A 23,162-nucleotide genomic window follows, 5' to 3' on the forward strand; every position below is an offset into this window, starting at 1 on the left:
TTTGAAATTTGTATTGTTAAAATACAGTACATTTTCAGTTGATATGTATACAATGTGTGTGTGTGTGTGTGTGTGTGTGAATGTGTGTGTGTGTGTGTGGGGGGGTGGGTGGGTGGGTAGACTCTTTGGTGCATGTCTCCCCCAAATTTTGGTTTTATCAATCAGAATCCATGCAATCTGGTGCTAACCTGAGATATTTTTCAGTGTTAACAAAGTATCTATAACATGAAGTAATGAGCGCTTCTTTGGTGATAACGCGAGACTCCTGTGATCTTGCCGCGAGGTGGCGCCAGTTTCCAGCCGAAAAAAAAGGGGCATAACCTCACCAGAACCGACCATTGTCTGTTTACCGTATAAAATGCACGACTTACACACGAACTGTTACCAAACCGATATGCTATTTGGGACTAATGTAAGTTTTTTTTCCTTTCTCGTGTGATCTTGCCGCGAGGTGGCGCCAGTTACCAGCCGAAAGAAAGAGGGGGCATAACCTCACCAGAACCGCCCATGCATAACCTTGCAGACAATTCCCATGCCTGGAAAAGCAGTCAGATATGGTTGCCTTGCTCTCCATCCAGGGGAGCTAATCATGCACATGCTCTCGGAACAGTAAATGCTAAACATTGTCACAATCAAAACAGACACTAAACTAATTTCATGAGGAGGTTTTACACAAGACAATGTCATCACTAAATCTTGATTGCTTTCAACTTCATCTATGAAGAACCATGCAATTACATTTACAGCGTGTGTGCCACGTCACACAACAGCAATTTCAACAACATCACTGATGCTTCTTCTTCTTCAGCATTCCAGAATGGTCTGGTTACGTGTGAGCTCGTTTGCCGATTTGGGTTTCCCACACTATACTCTGAGAGCATAGTCAGCTTCACTCCGCTTTCGGTGAGAAGGCATGCTGGGTATTTTCGTGTTTCCATAACCCACCGAACTCTGACATGGATTACAGGATCTTTTTCGTGCGCACTTGGTCTTGTGCTTGTGTGTACACACGAAGGGGGTTAAGTCACTAGCAGGTCTGCACATAAGTTGACCTGGGAGATCGGAAAAATCTCCACTCTTAACCCACCAGGCGGCAGCGACCGGGATTCGAACTCACGACCTCCCGATTAGGAGGCCGACGTCTTACCACCACGCCACTGCACCCGTCGCTGATGCTTCAATGTCCTCAACACAGAAACACCATGACAATCTGAATGAGGTCACATTGACTGGCCCAGAGCACAGAACTAATTCGCACTGTAAAATGTAGGCCTCAATGCCCAGTTCACTACAAACAGGTGATAACATCTTGAAATTTCACAGCATAATCAACCTGAGACAAGGCTGCACATGTGACATGGTGTATGTTGTTGTCTTTGTTTCTCTTAATTTTTGCTCTCTCTGTGCAGTCATCAAGTAAACATTCTTTCACTTCAATTCAAAAGATGCCCTCGATTTCTTTTTTGAATATTCTTAATATTTTTGTCCACATCACTGTGATACAGTAAAACCTGAGTCTAGCGGACCCTTGTTGTAACGGCCACCTGCTACATACGGACAGTTTATCATGGAACGAACACGATTTCAACAATAACTAACCTTTAACGGACGGACACCTGCCACTTACGGACGCGGACACGATTTTTCGGACCGTAGGAAGTGTTAACACTGTCACAAACGGACACTACGCACATGAAAACGCAACTTCGAAAAGACGAAAACAATACATAGCGGCTCTTGCTCCTCGAACTATCGCGAGACAGCAAAAAAACTAAATCTCGCGCACGATAGAATCCGCGGCGACTTCCTTAGGAGTCGGGAAGACGCAAATCCTGTGTATCGTCAAGGATAATGACCCAAAACGCGACTTACGACCGAGCTTTTTGGGATGATTTACGACTTTTGCGCATATTTCGAGCAGACGAAAACACAACATGGCGGCTCTCGCTCCTCCAACTATCGCGAGAAGAAATAAAAATGAAATCTCGCGCGCGCGAGATCCTGATACATCCGGGTTTTTTCTGCACACTATCTTGTCACGACGACTGTCTTGTTGACAAACGAAGATTCACGAAAGAAAAAGAAAAGCGCCGACTCTTGAGTAGAGAGCTAATAAAGTAATCGCTAATCGAGCGAAGTGGCAATCCGCGGCGACTTCCTTGGGAGTCTGGAATACGAAAATCCTGTGTGTCGTCAAGGATAATGACTCGGTGTTATCTAGATGGTAAGAAGGATAACGAAGAGAAAGTACGCAAAGAGAGGAGCCTGTACAAAGACCTCAATGATCGTGGTGAAGTTTAGCGATGCAAGGCGACGAATCATTCATATGAGCGGAAAAATAATTCGGGAGAAAAGTCGTTATGCTTTCTATCGAGTTAGGACATTCGGATTTTACTGGTTGCGCCACAATGTCAAATGTGCTTCACTCAGCGGGGGAGCGAGTACTACGCCATGACTCCATGAGTAAATTTTCTTTGAAATTTGAGTTCAAGTTGTTCTGCTGTAATGTGTTTGGGTGTGTGTGTGTGTGTGTGTGCGGTGTGTGTGTGTGTGTGTGTGTGTGTGTGTTTTGATATGACAGTAAACTGCTACTGTGTGTTTGTGTGTAAACATGACAGTAGATACACGGCAACCAAATTCATGACCGCCCGGGCCAAAAACTCAAACACCCCTTTTAAGACCCCCCCTTTTTACGACCTAATTTTCAAGGTTTTTCCAAAGTCGTAAACAGGGGGCCGGGGTTCTACTGTAGCCTATGTATTCAATAGCTCAATTCTCTCTCTCTCTCTCTCTCTCTCTCTCTCTCTCTCTCTCTCTCTCTCTCTCTCTCTCTCTCTCTCTCTCTCTCTCTCTCTCTCTCTTTTCAGTGCTCTTTGTAAAATATTGCCCCGGCCCCTCCACCTGTGAAGAAAGGACACCTGTCTAATAGGGACACCATTACAATACCCCAAGGGTGTCCTTTAGAGACAGGTTTTACTGTATAACAATTGTCATTTTCCAATCAGTATATCCGGTGGCGCTGTTGGTCTTTTCTTCTCTCTATTCTTGTTCCTTTCATGCTATCAAACTGAGACAAAACTGCACATGTGATATTGCAGCAAGGAATCACTAAGTGTAACGACGCCTTTAAACACACTCACCTATCAGCACGGGGCTTGGGAGCAAACAAGTCGTCGTCATCATCATCATCGTCAAACAGAGCGCTGGAAGAGAGCGGGGCAGCAGAGCTCTTTACAACAAGAGCAGCTGGTTTCGGTGCCTGCGCTGCTGAGCTGCTGGATTTTATGCTGCTGCTTCGAGATGATTTCTTGTCTTCGGCTTCTTCCTCCTCATCCTGAAAAAACAACAAATATTTTTCTATTATTTTGTGCAAACGTGATATGCATAGATACAAGGAAAAGTCTCTAAAATTGAGGTGTTCTTTCTTTCTTTATTTGGTGTTTAACATCGTTTTCAACCGTTCAAGGTTATATCACGACAGGGAAAGGGGGGAGATGGGATAGAGCCACTTGTTAATTGTTTCTTGTTCACAAAAGCACTAATCAAAAAATTGCTCCAGGGGCTTGCAACATAGTACAATATATGACCTTACTGGGAGAATGCAAGTTTCCAGTACAAAGGACTTAACATTTCTTACATACTGCTTGACTAAAACCTTTACAAACATTGACTATATTCTATACAAGAAACACTTAACAAGGGTAAAAGGAGAAACAGAATCCGTTAGTCGCCTCTTACGACATGCTGGGGAGCATCGGGTAAATTCTTCCCCCTAACCCGCGGGGGGTAAAGTTGAGGTGTATTTTTTGGGGGTAGGTGTTTAAAAAAAAAAGGAAGGCAGCCCGCACACCGCACCTTCACACACTTGACTGTGGAGCAGGTAAGTAATTCCTATTAGCACTCCGTCCTAACCATGTCTAGCTGAGTTAACTCTTTTCAAGACCAATAAACCCAAAAACCTGTTTTACACTCAACGGCCTGATCACAAATATCTGCACTTAAACGCCTATTTTTTTTATGACGGGTAGTATAGTTTGAACACTGGGTAATGATGTCTTCTGCCACAACTGTGCACGAGAAGCAAGCACATTCTTAAATACAATAAATTGTATCAGAATGTCTGAATGACTAACCTCGCTATCGGAGCCAGGCTGCTGTTTCTTCAGTGCTGCCAACAATGGATTTCCTGCTCCACCAAACATGGACACCGCACCTGCTGGCATCTAAATAAGATAATGTGATGAGAAGATAAGATTGTATTAAGCCCAGTGTGCTAAAACAAGAAGTATAGCTTGGTAATGCAGCAATCACTCGTCCATATTCATATGTTCATCCACACACACAAACACATACACCAGCCCTGAAAGTCCACAAAATGACGCACTGGCCTTTGGCTAGTGCTTCTCAAAATGTACTATCCAGAGAGCAAATTTTACTCACTAAACCAACCAGCAACTTTACTCGCATTTGGCGAATAGATAAACATTTCTACTCGTCCGTTACATGTTTCTACTCGCCATGGCGAGTAAAATACTTGCCACTTTCAGGCCTGCACACAAACACAAAGCGCACACAAACACACAAACACCAGGAATACAGAAATACTATCTCATTACAGATAACTTCTTTGATAACTGGACTGACTTAAAATTTGTTTTTAGCCTTGAAAGTGTCTTCATAGAGAAAATACCTTTCTCAGACATGGAAAATCCCTGAGCGAGCACATACACACACACACACACATGCACACACAGACACAGACACACGCACAACCCCCCCCCTCCCCACACACACACACAGACACTTCTCTCACCTTCTTTTCCTTTGCTTTGGGTTTTGCCTCTGGTTCAGGACTCTCCTCTGGTTGGACAGGCGGCGGTCGAGCGGAAGCCATGGCGCCAAACAGATCGTCTTCTTCCTCATCGTCAAACAGATCCGTCTTCGTCACTGCTGGTTTCTTTGCTGCTGGCGCTTGTGCTAGACACATATAAAGTATCAAAGTATATTTACTTGTCCAATTGTTCTTTCTTATCATTCTTGTTCACTACCTGTGTTACATAAAGTAAGGCCTCACTTAATCAGATCCATATTGTCATGTGTCAATACGTTTGGAGTGTAAACGTTGGCACACAGATTTCTGCAAATGTGTATCTGAGCATAAATATTAAACATTACTTGCAGTTTTGACCAAAATACGACATTTGACTCAGATCGAGACAGTCACTGTTCTATGAAATTGCTTTAGTCGGGCTTTAAAAAATGCGTTTAAAAAAAAGAAGTTTTTTATTTATTCTTTGTAGCAAATACATAGGTACCTGTTTAACCTGCTTAAGCACGACTAACCTGCTTTCACAGACACAACAGGTCAACCAATTCTTCAGAAACATATACAGGGAAAAATTCATCACAGATTTGTTGGGCAGTTGTAAAGGGCAGGTGGTCGTCACAGAAAGGTGGTCTCAGGGATAAGTTCATCTGTACTGTTATAAAAAAAATGTACCCATAACAATCATCACTGACCTTTACTGGCAGGTTTGGAAGCAGGCTGACTGCTGAACAAATCGTCTTCTTCGTCATCGTCATCAAACAGACCCCCACCTCCTCCAGACGTTTTAGGTGGCGCCACCTTGTTGGACCCTCCGGAACTCGCAGAACTGAACGTGCCTTTTCTTTCTGTTGGCCGCTCATCTTGTTTGGAGGATGTTGTGAACAGACCATCATCACCACCTTGAATGAAAATAATATGAATGGTTCAGACACCTCACAATCGCCGGCCTAAATAATATGAATGGTTCAGACACCTCACAATCGCCGGCCTAAATGAAAATAATATGAATGGTTCAGACACCTCACAATCGCCGGCCTAAATAATATGAATGGTTCAGACACCTCACAATCGCCGGCCTAAATAATATGAATGGTTTAGACACCTCACAATCGCTGGCCTAAATAATATGAATGGTTCAGACACCTCACAATCGCTGGCCTAAATAATATGAATGGTTCAGACACCTCACAATCGCTGGCCTAAATAATATGAATGGTTCAGACACCTCACAATCGCTGGCCTAAATAACATGAATGGTTCAGACACCTCACAATCGCCGGCCTAAATGAAAATAATATGAATGGTTCAGACACCTCACAATCGCCGGCCTAAATGAAAATAATATGAATGGTTCAGACACCTCACAATCGCCGGCCTAAATGAAAATAATATGAATGGTTCAGACACCTCACAATCGCCGGCCTAAATGAAAATAATATGAATGGTTCAGACACCTCACAATCGCCGGCCTAAATGAAAATAATATGAATGGTTCAGACTCCTCACAATCGCCGGCCTAAATGAAAATAATATGAATGGTTCAGACTCCTCACAATCGCCGGCCTAAATAATATGAATGGTTCAGACTCCTCACAATCGCCGGCCTAAATAATATGAATGGTTCAGACTCCTCACAATCGCCGGCCTAAATAATATGAATGGTTCAGACTCCTCACAATCGCCGGCCTAAATAATATGAATGGTTCAGACACCTCACAATCGCCGGGCTAAATAATATGAATGGTTCAGACACCTCACAATCGCCGGCCTAAATAATATGAATGGTTCAGACACCTCACAATCGCCGGCCTAAATAATATGAATGGTTCAGACACCTCACAATCGCCGGCCTAAATAATATGAATGGTTCAGACACCTCACAATCGCCGGCCTAAATGAAAATAATATGAATGGTTCAGACACCTCACAATCGCCGGCCTAAATGAAAATAATATGAATGGTTCAGACACCTCACAATCGCCGGCCTAAATGAAAATAATATGAATGGTTCAGACACCTCACAATCGCCGGCCTAAATGAAAATAATATGAATGGTTCAGACACCTCACAATCGCCGGCCTAAATGAAAATAATATGAATGGTTCAGACACCTCACAATCGCCGGCCTAAATGAAAATAATATGAATGGTTCAGACACCTCACAATCGCCGGCCTAAATGAAAATAATATGAATGGTTCAGACACCTCACAATCGCCGGCCTAAATGAAAATAATATGAATGGTTCAGACACCTCACAATCGCCGGCCTAAATAATATGAATGGTTCAGACACCTCACAATCGCCGGCCTAAATGACACTTTCTATCAATCAATCAATCAATGAGGCTTATATCGCGCATATTCCGTGGGTACAGTTCTAGGCGCTCTGCAGTAATGCTGTGTGAGATGAAATTTTATACGGCTAGTAGATTGCAGCCATTTCGGCGCATATTTACCTTTCACGGCCTATTATTCCAAGTCACACGGGTATAGGTAGACAATTATTAACTGTGCCTAAGCAATTTTGCCAGGAAAGACCCTTTTGTCAATCGTGGGATCTTTAACGTGCACACCCAATGTAGTGTACACGGGGGGAGGTTCGGACACCGAAGAGAGTCTGCACACAAAGTTGACTCTGTGAAATAAATTTCCGCCGAACCTGGGATCGAACTCACGCTGACAGCGGCCAACTGAATACAAATCCAGCGCCCCAAACTTTCTAGGCTGCATGTTCATTCCATCAGGCGCACATTTACACAAGACAAACAGGCAGGTTCAGTGCACACCTGACAATTACGGACTAAACCAAAAAACGCTTTTGGGGGTCAGATGCATGCTTGTTTTACTATGTCTCATGGTTCAAATACCACCCACAATCACTGTTCTATGACTGAGACAGCCTTAAAATATAATGATGCTACGAGAAATTATGGTTTAAAATCCCACAAAAGAAGCACAGACAATTAATATTTTTTTTGTCATGTTTTGCAGATTTACAACCTTGTGTATCAGACCAAGAAAAATAGCAACAGAGTTAGATTTTTTTTTTTTTATTAAAACAAAAATGGAAAATTTCCTAAATAAATTATCATTTAATTAATATACTTACCCGAATCACATTAGCATTGAGTCACCTGAGATGCTTATCACTGAAAAACGCTTACCCGGCTAAAGAATTTAAAGGGAAGCAACCCCATCACCAAAACGAAAGTGAAAGTAGCTTTGGTAATGGGCCAGTACACCGGGAGTTACCTCCCATACGGGTGTATGCCACGTCACTTCCTCTAGGAACACGTGCCTATTATCATACGGCTTTAAAAAATCTTAAAACCATAAGCGGGGCAGGTGGGAGGGAATACAGTATGTGATTCGGGTAAGTATATTAATTAAATGATAATTTATTTAGGAAATTTTCCATTTAATATCATATTCTTACTCCGAATCACATTAGCAGATAACATCAACAAGGCGGTGGGCTAGAAATGAATCAAAACTCACCATCAAGTTCTGGACAGGAACTGGCCTGCTGCTATGAGCGCTGGAAGGCCTCTGGAGCCATCCTGTCGAAGAGCTGTGACGTCCCGAAGATAAAAGTTTATGAAAACATCTTCGGAACGCCAATACGCAGTTGTCAGCACCTCCTCTAGACGTCTGGAGCGCAGAACTGCCAGAGAGGATGCCCACGCCCTCGTCTCATGGGCTCGGGCCGAGTCAAGTGGCAAGGAGGGCATAACCCCCCCCCTCTTTGTGCGCCTCCACTCATAAGCCTGCTTGATGAGCGAGGACACCCACCGGGCCAACGTTACCTTCGACAAATCTTTCTCGCGCCTAGTAAGGAGAGAGATAAACAACAACTTCTGAGAACTAGACCGAATCGGCTGAGTCCGGGCTAAGTACAGACGAAGTGCCCTCACAGGGCAATTGACCGAATCGGGGTCACCCGGGGCCAACGCGCTGGTCAGAGCCTTAACTCTAACCAGCGGAGAGGCCTGCCCCGGAGACTGATTCTTGGCCAGGAAATCAGGCCGGAAACGCAAAGATGCGGAACCGTCCGGCTCAAAGGAGATATCTCCAGGCTGACCCGACAGGGCGTGGACCTCGCTACCCCGTCGGGCCGTAGCCAACAAAAGGAGAAACAGCGCTTTGCGAGTGACATTGAACAGACTGGCCTCGCTTAAAGGCTCAAAATCCGCAGAACGAAGGAATTCCAGGATTAAAAACAAGTCCCACTTGGGAGCGGGCAAACGAGCTTTAGCTTCCTTAAGAGCAGCCCCTTTAATGACTGCAGCTATAACGCCCCCGACTCGAACAGAACGACCAATCTGCTGAAGAGTCGCCGAGATAGCGGAGCGCCGGACCCTCAACGAGGAGACTGAGGCGCCCTGTGAAGACATGAAAGAGAGGTGGTTAGCGACCTGAATAGAGCGCGGAGCCACCGAACTCACCCCTCTAGCTGAACACCAGGCAGTCCATGCCTTCCAGTGGGAAGCATAAACTGAAGAGGTGGACGCTCTATGCGAGCGAGCCACCAAGTCCAGAGTCAAAGACGATGCCCCAGAGCGCTTCAGCGAGTCCCGAACAACTTCCACACGTGAAGCTTCAGAAGACTGGGCTCTTCGTGTGGAATGCCTGTTCGGGGCTGCACTAGTTCCCCTCGCACGAGTGCGAGAGGAATGGGGGGCCCTTGGGCAAGCCGAAGAAGATCTGGAAACCAGACCTGCGACGGCCACAGAGGAGCGACCAGAAGAAGAAGGGCCGGCTCCTCCATCTCCGCTTTCCGGATTACTCGGCTGAGTAACGGAAAGGGAGGAGTCTGAAGATCTGTATGTGCCCCCCAACCCTCCCTGGACGCATCTGTAAAGAGGTCCAGGTCGGGGAGGGGCACGACGATCGGAACACCTCTGCAGACCCACTCCGTGTGCAACCACGGAAGGGTCGCAGACTGGAACCATCCCTGCAAAGGGATGAGGGCGTCCCAGTCCACCAGAGGAGAGTCCACAAACGGCTTCAGCGCGAACTGAAGCGGACATTTGTGGACCCGGCCCAGTGAAACCAGAAGAGCCATAGACTCCATCTGCCCCAAGATGGAGGCGAGCGAGCGGATGGAAGCCATCAGGAGAGGTAAAGTGGAGCGAATCTGAGCTTGGAGCTTGTCCACCCTTCTCTGAGAAGGCTGGACAGTCCAAGCGACCGTGTCGAAAGACATCCCCAGATAAGTGAATGTCTGTGACGGGGCCAGCTCCGACTTTACCCGGTTGATCGAGAACCCCAACCAGTTGGATTCTCGAAGAACCGTCAGGGTATCCTGCGAACAGCCGCTCTGGGACTGGTTCATGATGAGCCAGTCGTCCAGATAAGCCCGCAGACGGATACCCTGGGACCTCACCAGTGCACAGACCTGTCTCACCACCATGGTGAAAATCCACGGTGCGAGAGACAGCCCGAAAGGGAGTGCGCGAAACTGGTAGATCTGATCTCCCCACCGGAAACGAAGCCATTTCCGGTCGGTCGGATGCATAAGAATGTGAAAGTATGCGTCCGTGAGATCGATCGAGGTCACCCAGTCTCCTGGGCGGAGAGAGTCTCGGACAGAGGCTGGCGTCTCCATCTTGAATTTTATCTCCCTCAAGAAAGTATTGAGGAGAGATAAATCCAACACGGGACGCCATCCTCCTGATGCTTTGGGAACAGCGACCAGACGCCCGTAAAATCCCAGGGAGCTGTGGACCCGAACTCTCTCCACCGCGCCCTTCTGCTCCAGGGAGGCAATTTCCGACTGCAAGACGGAACGTGCTTCCTGCGAGAAGGGGGGCTTGAACCGCGGAGGCACTCGGGTAAGAGGCGTCTTTTCCTCCCGCCAGAGTAGACGGAAGCCCGAACTCACCACTCCCACAATCCATTGGCTGTCTACTACCGACATCCAACGAGAAAGTGCCCGGGAGGGGCCTCCCGCCATCACCAAGGTGGAGGGCGGGAGGGAGGTGAGATCGGGAGCGCTTCATTGGGGGTGTGGCTTACTTCCAGAGCCGCCACGCCCCCTCCCCGATGCCGTCCTCTTCTTCCCACCACGAGCGGCCGGCGAAGCCTGCCGCTTCTGAGCTGGCTTGGGGTTAGACGATGTCTGAGCCTGCTTCTGTTTAGAAGGCTGAGACTGTTTCACCCCCTTCAGAGTGTAGTCAAGGAACTGACTGTCCTTATTTGACTGAATCTCCTTCTGTCTGGCATCCAGTGCCAGCGGACAGAAGAGAGACTCCTCTGAGACCGGGGAGACTCTCAAGGTCTCCCTAGTAGCCAGCTCCGTGAATTGGGACTGCGAGAGGAAGAGATCCCTCCTGCAGAGTACCGCTTGGGTGTACTGCAGGGAGGAAAGACGCAATTGTTCCTCATTGACCTTGGCCAATGCGGTCAAAAGCGCAGAGACATCGTCCGCATTCTGTTCTTCACTGAGAGTGAAAGGAACTAGCGAATCGGTCAATGCCCGAGACAGAGCCCGAACGAGAGTCTCCGCAATGGAGGACAGTTCGATCTGCCGACGTCCAACCTCCTCAGCAGAGAGGAGGGAAGCCTCGGAAACCGGCAAAACCGAATCACGCTTGATCGGTTTAGTCAGAAGAGGCAGCAATTCCCGGGAAACCGGAAGAGTAGCCCTAGGGAGTGCAAAAGACGCCAGCCAATTCTGGCTCTGATTGGGCATGCCAAGCTTCCTATTGGCCGTAGGCACGAAGGAAGAGGCTTGGGCAGCTGAAGCCACCCACTGCTGAGCTGATTCCGGAACTGGACCAAAAGGAAGCAGTAACGGAACAGGCACTGGCCGAATACCACTCCCCGCATGTGCCGGACGAACCAGTGAATGCGAAAGTTGGTAAGCCACTGACGGAGACTCGGCGAACCGGAAGGAAGAAACATCCTCCTGTGCCGGCCGGAAGTCCGCCATGGCAGAAGGAACGAATGATGCGGAAGAGTCCGCAGCCACCACCCCTTCAGGAAAATAACGAGACGTTACTTCCGCCGCGACGTCAAGAACAGACTTGAGCTTCGACGGAAACACGCCCCGCGACTCCTCGCTGACCACTGATGGAGCATCAGAATAGTCACACGTGGAACCATGACCGAAGTCACCAGTTCCGGAAGCAGAAGCATGCCCTGGCAAACCGGAAACCGGAAAAGCCTGAGCACTAACGTCATCCTGCCGCCCAAAACCCTGTGAAGGTAAAGGGTAAGCAGGACGACCATCCGCAAAAACCGGAGCTGGATGAGCTGACGTCACTCCCCCGACTGAGTGGAGTGATGCCTGCTCAAGCCTAGGCGCTTGAAAGCCGGAAGGCGCACGCTGTAATCCACTATCTGGTATCCGGAAGGAACCACCAGAAGAGGAAGAAGCGTTTCCGGCCGAAACCGGAAGTGTAGTCAACGGAACCGCAAAAAGCGGAAGTGAAGACTGCACTGGTTGACTTCGCGATCCGGAAGGACCGGAAGTCAGTGAATACTCCATCCTGCCGCGACCGCCGTAGCGTGCCGGAGCGGACGGATCATCACTTCCGGCAAGTGCCGGAAATGCGGCAGTCGAAACCGACTGCCGCCGCTGTTCGAACAAGTCCGGGGCCTCGTAGGTTATCGCCGGAAATGAAAGATCAGCAAGGTATCGGTCGTGACCCGATGCGAAAGAGCTGTCCCCCGAAGGAGAACGTCCAGGCGCCTCACGAGGGCTATCGGACCAGCTCTGCTTACCAACCGACGCTGAAGAGGGAGGACGCTGCTCCAAGCCGGAAGTGGAGGACAAAGACACGGAAGCCAATGCCCGGACGTCACTGCCAGATGCCGGAAACGCCGAACTGCTGGCGACGGAACGCTGAAATTCTGCCTGCACCAAGCTGCGGATTTCTGGAACCAGTGACTTTAACAGAGAGGAAACCAACGCACCTTGTCCAGGTGCTAACAAAGAAGACGAAGTCTCCGATGTAGAGACAGGTGCAGAAGTAACAGTAGCGCTAGGCGCCGCAAAAGAAGCAGAAGTAGTAACAGCGCTAGGCGCCGAAATTGGTACAGCCAACAAAGTGTTACGCTCTTGGTCTGTAACAAGTAACGTTGCTTTGGAAGAGGAAGACTTAGCCTTAATTTTCCCCTTGGGGTCCGACTTGCCACGGCGCTTGTCTGAATCAGACATGTTGACAACAACACGTGGCAACGCGAAAAAATTTACTGAAACATCAGTCTAAACGACTGGAAAATTCAGTAAACACACGCACTAATGCGTTAACAAAATACTATAGCTAAACTTGCCCCACAAGCAGAGGCACGGAGAGCTACAAACAAAGTCACACGAGCTAGAAAACTAACTCACACAACAAAATGGCGACACGCAAGACACTGACACAAACGTCAACAACACGTGGCAAAGTAAAAAGATTTACTGAAACGTAAGTCAAAACGACTGAAAACACAGTAAACACACACGCTTACGCGTCAACAAAATACTAAAGCTACACTTGCCCAAACAGAAAGAGGGCACGCAGAGCTACTAGCAAAGTCACACGAGTTAGCTAACTAACTCACACAACAAAATGGCGAAACACGCAAGTCACTGACACACAAGTCCGTAAAAAACGGACAACGTACAGTAACGAAACAGCGCAAACAACCAACAACAAACGGGAACGAGCTCACCAAACTGTAGGCAAGGCGAGCAGACAAGCTGGGTAACGTGGCCGGCGGGTGTCACTCAAACACACAAGGTCAGCCACAGAGCGTCAAAAAGTGAACCGTCCTCTCCGAGGTGAAAAAGACGTATGATAATAGGCACGTGTTCCTAGAGGAAGTGACGTGGCATACACCCGTATGGGAGGTAACTCCCGGTGTACTGGCCCATTACCAAAGCTACTTTCACTTTCGTTTTGGTGATGGGGTTGCTTCCCTTTAAATTCTTTAGCCGGGTAAGCGTTTTTCAGTGATAAGCATCTCAGGTGACTCAATGCTAATGTGATTCGGAGTAAGAATATGATATTAAAGTAGCATTTTCAAAAAAAATAGAAAATTGGTTTTGCATAACTCTTACTTATCATTGTTATCTAAATTTAGAACGCTTACGTTCTTTTGTTATTAGATCTTAACAACAGTGTAATTGCAATTCACAAATCACATCCAGAGAATAAATGTATTCTGTTCTAAAATAAATAAGTAGATTTCTGCCAGTTAAAATTATTGTCTTCGGCATGGTAACTTACCACCAAATATTGAAATGCCCCCTGCTGGCACTTTCTTTCCACTGGCCGTTCGTGGTCTGCCGACTGGCTCTGCAGGTTTCTCCTCTACAATAAATAAATAGGTTTGTTATGTTGAAACCAGTTTCAAGACATTTCCTTCTCTCTCTCTCTCTCTCTTTCAGTCTTCTCCCGCTCTTCTCTCTCCTACACTCACTCACTCACTCACTCACTCACTCACTCACTCACTCTCTCACTCACACTCTCACTCACTCACTCACTCACTCATTCTCACTCACTCACTCACTCTCACGCTCACACACTCTCTCTCTCTCACTCACTCTCACTCACTCTTACACTTTCACTCACACTCACTCACTCACACTCACTCACTCACTCTCACACTCTCTCTCACTCACTCTTATACTCTCACTCACTCACTCACTCACTCACTCACTCACTCTCACGCTCACACACTCTCTCTCTCTCACTCACTCTCACTCACTCTTACACTTTCACTCACTCTCACACTCACACTCACACACTCACTCTCACACTCACACACGAGATTCACCGACTCCACATTTTGTGATTTCTGTGACTGAGAAATAGAGTCATCTTTTTGTGTCTTCGTCCACACCAAATCATGTCTTAACAATGGAGGGAGTGGTAAGGTAGAGGGTCCTAAAACAGGGGTTTCACTGTATTTATTCCTCCAGGGCAATTACCTTCTGAGTCCTCGGCAATGACGGGAGCTGCCGCAGGCTTTGACTTCTTACTGCTGCTGGCTGGTTTCTCCACGTCAGCAAACAGGCCTCCCTGTCAAGGGAGATAAGAGAGGTTAGGAAGCGCTTGTTTCAAGGGAGATAACACACTGCTAAACACCAGAGTTTTTGTTTGATTGTAACTGCACTAGTTCATTATAACACAACCCTCCTTTGGGTCAGTGATATAGTGGTCCCTCTGATTTGAGGCATTAATATCTGAACGGCGCCCCCCCCCCATTGCAAGAGTCTTAACAACAACAAAAACAACAACAAAACACAGCTACAGGGAAACCCCACAAAACCTTACGAAACCAGGTCTTAAGAAGGAGGGAATCTTCAAAGATGAGGTAAATTTGCACAGACTATGAACAGGAAATAATCAGTGAAAAGTGCAGGAGAAAAGATTATGTCTTTATGTCTGCTATAAAGTGCATGCCAATAAAAATGACTGGCAAGCTTTACTCCTGAGTTATTTGTTACCATCATTACTATAGCAACCGCTTCATTCTGCTAGATATAAATTACAGGAAAAGATAAATGACTGACAAGCTTTACTGCAAAGTTACCATCATTACCAGCAACCCCCTTCATTCTGCTAGATATAAATTACAGGAAAAGATAAATGACTGACAAGCTTTACTGCAAAGTTACCATCATTACCAGCAACCCCCTTCATTCTGCTAGATAAGAATAACAGGAAAAGATAAATGACTGACAAGCTTTACTGCAAAGTTACCATCATTACCAGCAACCCCCTTCATTCTGCTAGATAAGAATAACAGGAAAAGATAAATGACTGACAAGCTTTACTCCTGAGTTACCATCATTACCAGCAACCCCTCCATTCTGCTAGATATGAATGACAGCAAAAGATCAACTCCAGGCAAGACTCACCCCAGTGTCATCATCTCCGTCATCATCAAACAGCCCTTTGCTGCTGGAGAAGAGACCCCCAGGCTTGCCGAACAAGTCGTCGTCTTCTTCCACTCGTGTGCTCTGCCCGAACAGGTCTGCCTCTGGAGGAACAATGACAATTCTTTATTTAACAAGGGTAATAGAGTAAGCAGAAGCGGAAACCGGGCTGATTTGGGCCAGGCATCTGTTGTCCGGTACGCGTGTGTGTGTGTGTGTGTGTGTGTGTCTGTGTGTGTGTCTGTGTGTGTGTGTGTGTGTATGGGTGAGTGTGTGTGTGTGTGTGTGTGTGTGTCTGTGTGTCTGTGTGTGTGTGTGTGTGACGGTTTCTGTGTGTGTGTGTCTGTGTGTGTGTGTATGTGTGTGTGTGTGTGTGTGTGTGTGTGTGTGTGTGTGTGTGTGTGTGTGTGTGTGTGTGTGTGTGCATGCATGCGTGCGTGCAGGCATGTGTGTGTGTTGATACCCAAGGTGTTTGAGAACATTAAAACCCAAAATTGGCGACCAATTTTTCAAAACAGCTAAGTTTTAGAATCCTTCAATCATTTTCCGCAAAACACTGCAAATGAGTGAAATGGGCAGCGTTTTGCCAATTACACGCCAAAATGTTGCAGATTCCGCGAATTTGGTCATTCTGACACATGCGTATCTGAGTAGGCATGTGTAATAAGCTGCATGTATGTTTACAAGAGCATGTTTGCATGCACATGTGAAACAGTAGTACAGTAGAATCCGCTTAATAAGGCCCGTGCAGGACAAAAGTGGCTTTATCAAGCGGGTGGACTTATTAAAAGGATCTCCGGATTTCAAACTAAACCCCTTTCTACCCAAGAATTGTTGGCAGTGACAGAAATGCGATCATGAACATTCACTCACATGAACAAAAACTTCTGTTTGAAGTTGTTTACGACTACTGACTGGCACTTAACGTGATTAACGTGATTTCAAACTCACAAGAGGCTGGCCAAAACGTCTCAGGTTCTTTTGAAAACCATTCATGGATTAGCTGTGAGTGATCAGACAGCGATTACAGACTCACTGTTACTGCTTTTCACATCTAACGCGAGCCCAAAAGTGGCTTTATTAAGCGGGTTGGTGGCCTTATAAAGCGGGGTTTTTTTAAACATAAAACATACGTGAAAATCCGTGCAGCCAGAAATTGGCCTTAAAAAGCGGGTGGCTTTATTAAACGTGGACTTATTAAGCGGATTCTACTGTACCTGTACTGGTCTTCATTCCAATAACCCACCTTCATCATCTTCAGCGGGCTTGGTGTGCTTGCCTTTGCCTTTGCCCTTTCCTTTCTTCTCCTTCTTCTTGCTCTCCTTCTTTTCCTCGGCCTTGGGCTTGGATTCCTTCTCTGGAGAGAAAAGAGAGAGAAGAATAAGTAACCATCTTGTCAGTCTTCTCCACTTATTCTTGCTAGTGAATAAGACAAAAGCCTAAAATAGTAAAACGGTTTGTTTGTTTGTTTGTTTGTTTGCTTGCTTAACGCCCAGCCGACCACGAAGGGCCATATCAGGGCGGTGCCGCTTTGACATATAACGTGCGCCACACACAAGACAGAAGTCGCAGCACAGGCTTCATGTCTCACCCAGTCACATTATTCTGACACCGGACCAACCAGTCCCAGCACTAACCCCATAATGCCAGACGCCAGGCGGAGCAGCCACTAGATTACCATTTTTTTAAAGTCTTAGGTATGACCCGGCCGGGGTTCGAACCCACGACCTCCCGATCGCGGGGCGGACGCCTTACCACTAGGCCAACCGTGCCAGTAGTAAAACGGTGATTGTGTGTGGGTGCTCATACTGTGTCAACTAAGACCTTCAATTAAACCCCCCATGCAGACAAAAACATGCAAAGACACTCACTTTTTGCATCTCTAAATTATATTTGTTAGTATATGAAGAATAATTCAAAATAGGGATGGTTATTGTGCAAAAATTGAATAGATGATATTCAGAAATATTGCTGTTGGGTTTGTATGGGTTGTGAATTGTCCCATGTGACATTATAGCCCTGGCAACAGCAAGGTGGGTGTCTGAAACACGTGGACAAAGAGCATGTGTGAAAAGTTTGCCTAAATAAAAGCAAGAGTTTGTTTGTTTGTTCGTTCATGGGCTGAAACTCCCACGGCTTTTACGTGTATGACCGTTTTTACCCCGCCATTTAGGCAGCCATACGCCGCTTTCGGAGGAAGCATGCTGGGTATTTTCGTGTTTCTATAACCCACCGAACTCTGACATGGATTACAAGATCTTTTTCGTGCGCACTTGGTCTTGTGCTTGCGTGTACACACGGGGGTGTTCGGACACCGAGGAGAGTCTGCACACAAAGTTGACTCTGAGAAATAAATCTCTCGCCGAACGTGGAGACGAACTCACGCTGACAGCGGCCAACTGGATACAAATCCAGCGCGCTACCGACTGAGCTACATCCCCGCCCAAAAGCAAGAGTATTCACTCTTTCACAACCCATACAAAGCCGACAACGTTATTTTCGGAGTTTGTCTATTAACTATTTAACTCACATAGTTTTTCTCTTGTTCTTGAAAGCTACCTAAATATTCTCCAACATAGGCACAGTGGTGCTCCCCCCTTTTCAGTCTTAAACTGGAGTGCATTAGAGGTAAAAAATTATGCACAAAAACTCTGAGAATGCAGCCAGGTCTTGAGAGGGGCACAAGTCTTAAATTCGAAGTTCCACTTTATTAGTACTGAAAGTCAGCAAATTGAAACGCACACACAAAAAAGAAGAAAAAAAGCAACTAGCAGAGTTCTTACTGGCTGGCTTAGCCTCCTGCTCTCCCCATCCATCTTCCTCCCCCTCCTCCTCGGTATCAGCCTGACGGGGCGGAGGTTTTGGTATGGACGCTCCGATCCTCGACGCCAGCTCGGAGGCAAAATCACCTCCACCTTTGGGCCGCCCCTGCACATCAAAGAAGAAGACAATGGTATTTTTAAAAAGCTAGGTCGAGACATGCTGTCAAAAAGGAGACAGTAAGTAAATTAAATAAGACTAGAATCAAGAGATTTGCTTAATTGTTCTTGGCAATAATTTAAGGGAGAAAAGACACAAAAAACAAAAACTAAATAAATTATTTGCAATAGGAGTCATATTCTGAAACATAAAGCTCATGGTACCCCCCTCAAAAAACGGCAACCAACAAAAATGCTATATTTAATTACTTCTAATGTACATCTGTAAATCGAATTACTTTATATCTGGTGTACAGTAACTTCAACTTATGCATGACCAGTCCACAAAGTGGCAATTTCAAAGATCAACTGGTCTGACTTGTGCAATTTCAAAAAAATAAATATATCAGCATTCGGGGATTGAAAAAAAAAAGAAAGAAAGAAAGAAAGAAAGAAAGAAAGAAAGAAAGAAAGAAAGAAAGAAAGAAAGAAAAGAAAAGATCAAAAGAGTTAGGAAACATGTACAGTATCACACATTTGAGAAAAACACCCTTTTATGCTAAATTCATAAGTTATTCTCTGCCTCCACAACCATTTTGATCTCTCTCTCTATTTTTCCCATACCCTCGATCACTGAAGTCTCTCTTCTCACCCTGAGCCTGAAAATCACAAGATCACAAAAGTACAGCAGTAAATATCTCATGCTGCCTCTAGACAGACACTTACGGTATTTTTTTCGCTGCTCTCTTCCTCTTCTTTCTCCTCTTCAGGGTTCTCTTCTGCACCTCCACTGTCCTCCTCAGAGTCTTCCTCTGAATCACTCAGCTTTTTCTTCGTTGTTCCGAACAGGTCCTCGTCACTCTCACTCCCTTCTTCGTCATCACTCTGAAACAACAAGGAAAGAAAATGTGTGCCTGTTTCAACTGCCGCAACTGATGACACTACTATGCTTTAAAAAGAAAAGCACGTACAAGTGAAGTCCCAATCGCAACTGTGTCCAAAATTCTGTTACTACTCCTAGTTACTGTATTTGAATTTTTGATGCAGATCTATTGAGAAAAAAATCAGACAAACGAAAAAATAAAAAATGAAAACTAAGACTAATAACTAACAAGAAGAGCAAACGCTCGATCGAGTCACTTTCGCAGTTCTGAATATTATATGAGGCATCAGATGGACAGGAAGAAATTGCTATTCACAACACAATGAGTCACGTTCACATAAAATTTGAGCCCGGTCACTTTTATAGTTTCCGAGAAAAGCCCAACGTTAAGTTGTGCGTTGCCGAACAGAAAAGGCTAGTTATCTCCCTTGTTTTTCTGATAACGTTCGTAAAAGGCTACAGATGTAAATACTTTGATGTAAAGAATAATCCTACAAAGTTTCAATCACATCCGATGAACTTTGTCAAAGATATAAAATGTCTAATTTTTCCTTTGACGCTGACCTGTGACCTTGAAAAAGGTCAAAGGTCAACGAAACCATCGTTAAAGTGTAGAGGTCATTGGAGGTCACGACTAAACAAAATATGAGCCCGATCGCTTTGATAGTTTCCGAGAAAAGTCCAACGTTAAGGTGGTGTCTACGGCCGGCCGGCCGGCCGGACGGCCGGCCGGACAGACTAACACTGACCGATTACATAGAGTCACTTTTTCTCAAGTGACTCAAAAACTGGGATGGACAGCAATTTCCAGTTTTGAAGTAGGGCTTTAGAGGTACATGTATAAATTATGTGCAGGAAGGAATCTACTAGTACAATTCATAAATACATGTACTCAGGGTGTCAACAACATCTCCAAGAAAAAAACACTCATCATTTGACAGTTCAAAAGAATTCATAGATGTCCTCAGTAAAAGAAGCATACTTTATAATACAATTAACGTCAGATTTCCACACAAAACTGAATGCTTACAACACAACACGAATCACTGTGCATGCGTGAGTGTGTATGTATGTGCAATGCATGTGTGTATGTGTGTCTGCATGTGTGTGTGTGCCTGGGGAAGGTGTGAGGAGGGGGGGGGGGGGGGGGGGGGTTGTGGTTGAGCGAGAGGTGTAGGTGGTGGAGGTACAGTGATCCACTGACATGAATGCAACCAAGAGTGTCGATCAATATGAAAAACAGCCTAATTGCAAACATGAATGTTCACAACAGCCTGTTACAAGAAGGACGGGGTAGTCTGCACAGAAATCATGGGATGACGAAGTGAGGGTGATGGTGGTAGATAAAACTGATAATTTCATAGCTGCTAGCAAAGTAAGGCTAATGACAAATCAGGTGAAGAGTTTAAACTAAAGGGTATTTGCATATACAGTATAGGAATTCATGGCTGGGGATCATTATCTATTGTACTGGATAATCTAGTGCAGCAAATCTATTGTACAAGATGTGTTTTTGCATGATCCTTATTTTACTTGCAAATATATGTGCGAGGATTGAGACACAATTCCTATGTTATAAATTCATGAAAGTTTAAGTGACACGAAAGACTAGTTGTTAACTACATGGAAGATTAAGTGCAACAATAAACCAGTATGTGAAAATAAATAAGATTTTGGCACACACATTTTTACGGACACGAACGGTTCTGGTTCACTGATTTTTAGTGGTTTTCATTTTTTTCCATTACTAAAATAATCAATGGATGAAAGAAATAAGCACACTTGCCAAAAGCTTAATCAAAGACAAGAGGCGAAGCCTTCAAGGCTCACGTAAGAAATAGACAAACAGTAACACAAACTCAATCACTCCGTCACACATACACACCCACACACACAGTAAGCTTAGGTGACGACTGTGCAAGAAAGAGAGACACTAGATCTAGATCTGTCTGTGTCTGCATGTAGCCTACTTACAGGGACACGACTGCCAAATAGTCTCGGCCCGCTCAAAATAACAATGACCGAGACCACACACACCACGCGAGAGAGAAAGACTACAGGGAGGCATGCAGTCATGATGCATTAATTGACGTCAAACACTTTTGACCGTGACGTAATCTTATGCGAGCTTTATCCATAGTCTTGGATAACCACTCACACATAGACTCGGAAATGTTAAAGTTTCTACCACAGACATACACACACACGCACACACGCACACACGCACGCACAAACGCACGCACAGACAGACAAAGTTACGATCGCATAGGCTACACTTACGTGAGCCAATAAACCTGTGGGAAAACAAAGTATCATCATGAGAAAAGCAACTATGCATTTCTCTCCACTAGTATTACTACTAAGTACTATCCTCTATCTAGATATAAGACGCAAAAAATACAGTTGATACCTTTCTTTTGCACACAATACGTCTGTAAAGTTCCAAATCTATTAATAACGTAATGAACGTTGCATAATGATGATAAAGAAAGACAGTAAAGGAAGGAAGGAGGGAAAGAAGATGAATAAAAGAAGAGGGATGGGTAGGAGATGTGCAGAAGTTAAAGTTGTTGTCCGGCTTGTAAAGCATTTATTCTGATTTACCCAAAGCGGCCTGAACGTTTAATGAGCGAGTGTACGGTGGAAAAAAATTTCCTGTTCAAATCTGTGGAATACTGTCTGTCTCCGTTTAAAAGGTGGGGGAGGTAAATTATGTGATTGGGGAGGGTACAGTTTAAATGATATCCCTGACATAGAGGCAAGATGACAAAAATGGAGACTGCAAACGGTGCATCAACAGATAATGCTGCATGTTTCTAATCACAAATATTCATACAAAATACCTGAGCAGTCCTGTTCAAAATGTTACATTGCACTGACAAGAGTTAAAAAAAACCACCAACAGACTTATCACACACACACACACACACACACACAGAGACACACACACACACACACACACACACACACACTCACACACACACACACACACACACACACACACACACACACACATGACACACACACACATTTAAAGAAGCTGTCTACCATTAACCTAAATCAAGATTTTAACCACTTATTTACAACAGTAAATTTCTATAAAACTGCAGATTTTTGCCTAAGCTAGCTAGATGCCTGTTCACTCAGAGATAATCGCATTTGCATCGACTAAATCAGATGTACTCTTTCCAACATTTAAATGAACTGAAACGTAACACGAAATCTTCATAATGCTAAATAAATACACAAGTCACAAAGCTCCCAGCCTTTGCATCAGTTCTTATTAAAAATAAGTTTCACAAAAAGCAATGTCAGCATTGATTTGCATGTTAAAAAATCATAAAAAACAACCACTACAAAACAACAATAAAGCAAAACAAATACAGTGGAACTCCCTCCTTTTTAAGACTATGTTTTCTCAGACTTTCTGTTCTTAACCTCTGTAAAATTACCCCCATTTTAAGACTCCCTCCTTTTTAAGACTATGTTTTCTCAGACTTTCTGTTCATAACCTCTGTAAAATTACCCCCATTTTAAGACTCCCTCCTTTTTAAGACCCTGTTTTCTCAGACTTTCTGTTCATAACCTCTGTAAAATTACCCCCATTTTAAGACTCCCTCCTTTTTAAGACCCTGTTTTCTCAGACTTTCTGTTCTT

General features: G+C 45.2%; 1 protein-coding gene across 4 annotated transcripts in view; it reads right to left on the reverse strand.

Moving 5' to 3' along the window:
* The window catches only part of LOC138980283 (WASH complex subunit 2-like), an 84,761-nt gene that overhangs the window by 39,642 nt on the left and 21,957 nt on the right, over window positions 1-23,162 (reverse strand). For all 4 annotated transcript variants that reach the window (XM_070353147.1, XM_070353148.1, XM_070353146.1 and 1 more), the window contains 10 exons: window positions 19,349-19,507; window positions 18,488-18,632; window positions 16,951-17,061; window positions 15,687-15,808; window positions 14,754-14,844; window positions 14,050-14,133; window positions 5,521-5,727; window positions 4,814-4,977; window positions 4,134-4,223; window positions 3,141-3,334 (listed from right to left, as the gene is read on the reverse strand). In XM_070353147.1, coding sequence (XP_070209248.1) covers window positions 3,141-3,334; window positions 4,134-4,223; window positions 4,814-4,977; window positions 5,521-5,727; window positions 14,050-14,133; window positions 14,754-14,844; window positions 15,687-15,808; window positions 16,951-17,061; window positions 18,488-18,632; window positions 19,349-19,507 — 1,367 coding nt within the window. The remainder of the gene's footprint in view (window positions 1-3,140; window positions 3,335-4,133; window positions 4,224-4,813; window positions 4,978-5,520; window positions 5,728-14,049; window positions 14,134-14,753; window positions 14,845-15,686; window positions 15,809-16,950; window positions 17,062-18,487; window positions 18,633-19,348; window positions 19,508-23,162) is intronic.

Source organism: Littorina saxatilis, linkage group LG11, assembly GCF_037325665.1.
Source record: "Littorina saxatilis isolate snail1 linkage group LG11, US_GU_Lsax_2.0, whole genome shotgun sequence".
Taxonomy (NCBI): Eukaryota; Metazoa; Mollusca; class Gastropoda; order Littorinimorpha; family Littorinidae; genus Littorina; species Littorina saxatilis.